General features: G+C 44.1%; 1 protein-coding gene across 1 annotated transcript in view; it reads left to right on the top strand.

The window, feature by feature from the left end:
• Nucleotides 1-1,758, top strand: part of LOC106878050 (mothers against decapentaplegic homolog 3) — a 55,090-nt gene that overhangs the window by 50,124 nt on the left and 3,208 nt on the right. Inside the window, exon 6 of the mRNA XM_052977399.1 lies at nt 1,116-1,328. Within this exon, the coding sequence (XP_052833359.1) occupies nt 1,116-1,328 (213 nt within the window). The remainder of the gene's footprint in view (nt 1-1,115; nt 1,329-1,758) is intronic.

The following is a 1,758-nucleotide window of genomic DNA, read 5'->3' as shown; positions in this document are numbered from 1 at the left end:
TTTTGTGTTCTTTGCTACATTGGTTTCTATTAACCCATTTATTCTATCAGAAGAATTTTTATTCATTAAGATAGAAGAAATACACATAATTATATATATATATATTTATATATATATATATATTATAATATATATGAGTGAAAAACAAAAACAGGTTGTTCACATCAACCCCCCCTCCCGCCAAACGAATGATTAGGCAAGGCAAGGGAAATAACTCCTGTATGTCATTGCTTGGATATTTGCATGATATTGCTTAATAGCTGCGAGTGTCTGCTACTCCCTCCTCCTACTCCTTTTTCTTCTTCATCGTCATCATCATTGTTGCCGTCATCTCTTGCTGTTTTATCTGTCTTGATAAAGAATACATTGCTGCTTTTCTGATCTGGGAACCAGCTGTGCTTGAGAAGAAGACGATCCATCAAGGCAAGTGAAATCACAGATGCTGACATCACGCAACTAGCACCCATGGCAGTGGCACATAATATCACCCATTTACACTCTTGGAATGGTTGGCTTTTGGAAAGGCATCCGGCCATAGAAAACCCTGCCAAATCAGACTGGAGCCTGGTGCAGCCTTCCAGTTTACCTGTCTCAGTCAAACTGTCCAACCCATGCCAGCATAGACAACAGACGTTGCACGATCGTTTAACGTCCGTTTTCCATGCTAGCATGGGTTGGACGATTTGACTGACCCATGCTAGCATATATTCATGTCTTGCAAATGGCACCCGTGTTAGTGGCACATAAAAGCATCCATTACACTCTCGGAGTGGTTGGCATTAGGAAGGGCATCCAGCCATAGAAAACCCTGCCAAATCGAACTGGAGCCTGGTGCAGCCTTCCAGTTTACCAGCCTTGGTCAAACTGTCCAACCCATACCAACATGGACAATGGATGTTAAATGATGACGAGGCCTGGGTTTGGTGCAGGGTCTCCTACAGCACCCGTGGCGGCATTGTGCTGCAGGGACTGAACCAGAAAATGCTCGGTTGCAAAGGAGGCACCTTGACCCCTCGGCCATGGTCAAACCTGTAAATTTTTTTCTTCTTTTTCTTTTTGTTTCTTTTTTTCCTTGTTCTCATTTTGTCTGTTTTTCTTCTTTTTTTTTTTTGCAGATGCTCAGCCTGTGACATATCGAGAGCCAGATTTCTGGTGTTCGATTGCCTACTACGAACTCAATACCAGAGTAGGCGAGACTTTTCATGCCTCGCAGCCGTCTCTCACCGTCGATGGCTTCACCGATCCTTCCAACTCCGAGCGCTTCTGTCTTGGTCTGCTGTCCAACATTAATAGAACACAACAGGTGGAGATGACCAGAAGACATATTGGTAAAGGAGCAATCACTCAGCTGGGGTTTGCAAAGAAGGGACGAAGGGACCTTTGGGATATGGGTGGGTTTGTGTGTATGGCTGTGCTGTTTGTGTGTAGTTTTGCTGTTTGTATGTATGTGTGGTGTTTGTGTGTGTGTGTGGTTTTGCTGTTTGTGTGTGTGGACCGGTTACACCCACTGGCATATACTCTTTTACTCTTTTCAGTCACTTGGCTGCGGCCATGCTGGAGCACTGCCTTTAGTCGAGCAAATTGACCCAAGCCTAGTACTTATTCTATCGGTCTCTTTTTGCCGAACTGCTAAGTTACGGGGACGTAAACACACCAGCATCAGTTGTCAAGCGATCGTGTGGGGGACAAACACTGACACACAAGCATACACACACACACACACACACACACACATATATATATATCTATACATATATA

The sequence above is a fragment of the Octopus bimaculoides genome, chromosome 28, assembly GCF_001194135.2.
Source record: "Octopus bimaculoides isolate UCB-OBI-ISO-001 chromosome 28, ASM119413v2, whole genome shotgun sequence".
Taxonomy (NCBI): domain Eukaryota; kingdom Metazoa; phylum Mollusca; class Cephalopoda; order Octopoda; family Octopodidae; genus Octopus; species Octopus bimaculoides.
The sequence above is the reverse complement of the archived record's forward strand: the minus strand, read 5'-3'. Positions and strand labels throughout refer to the sequence as shown.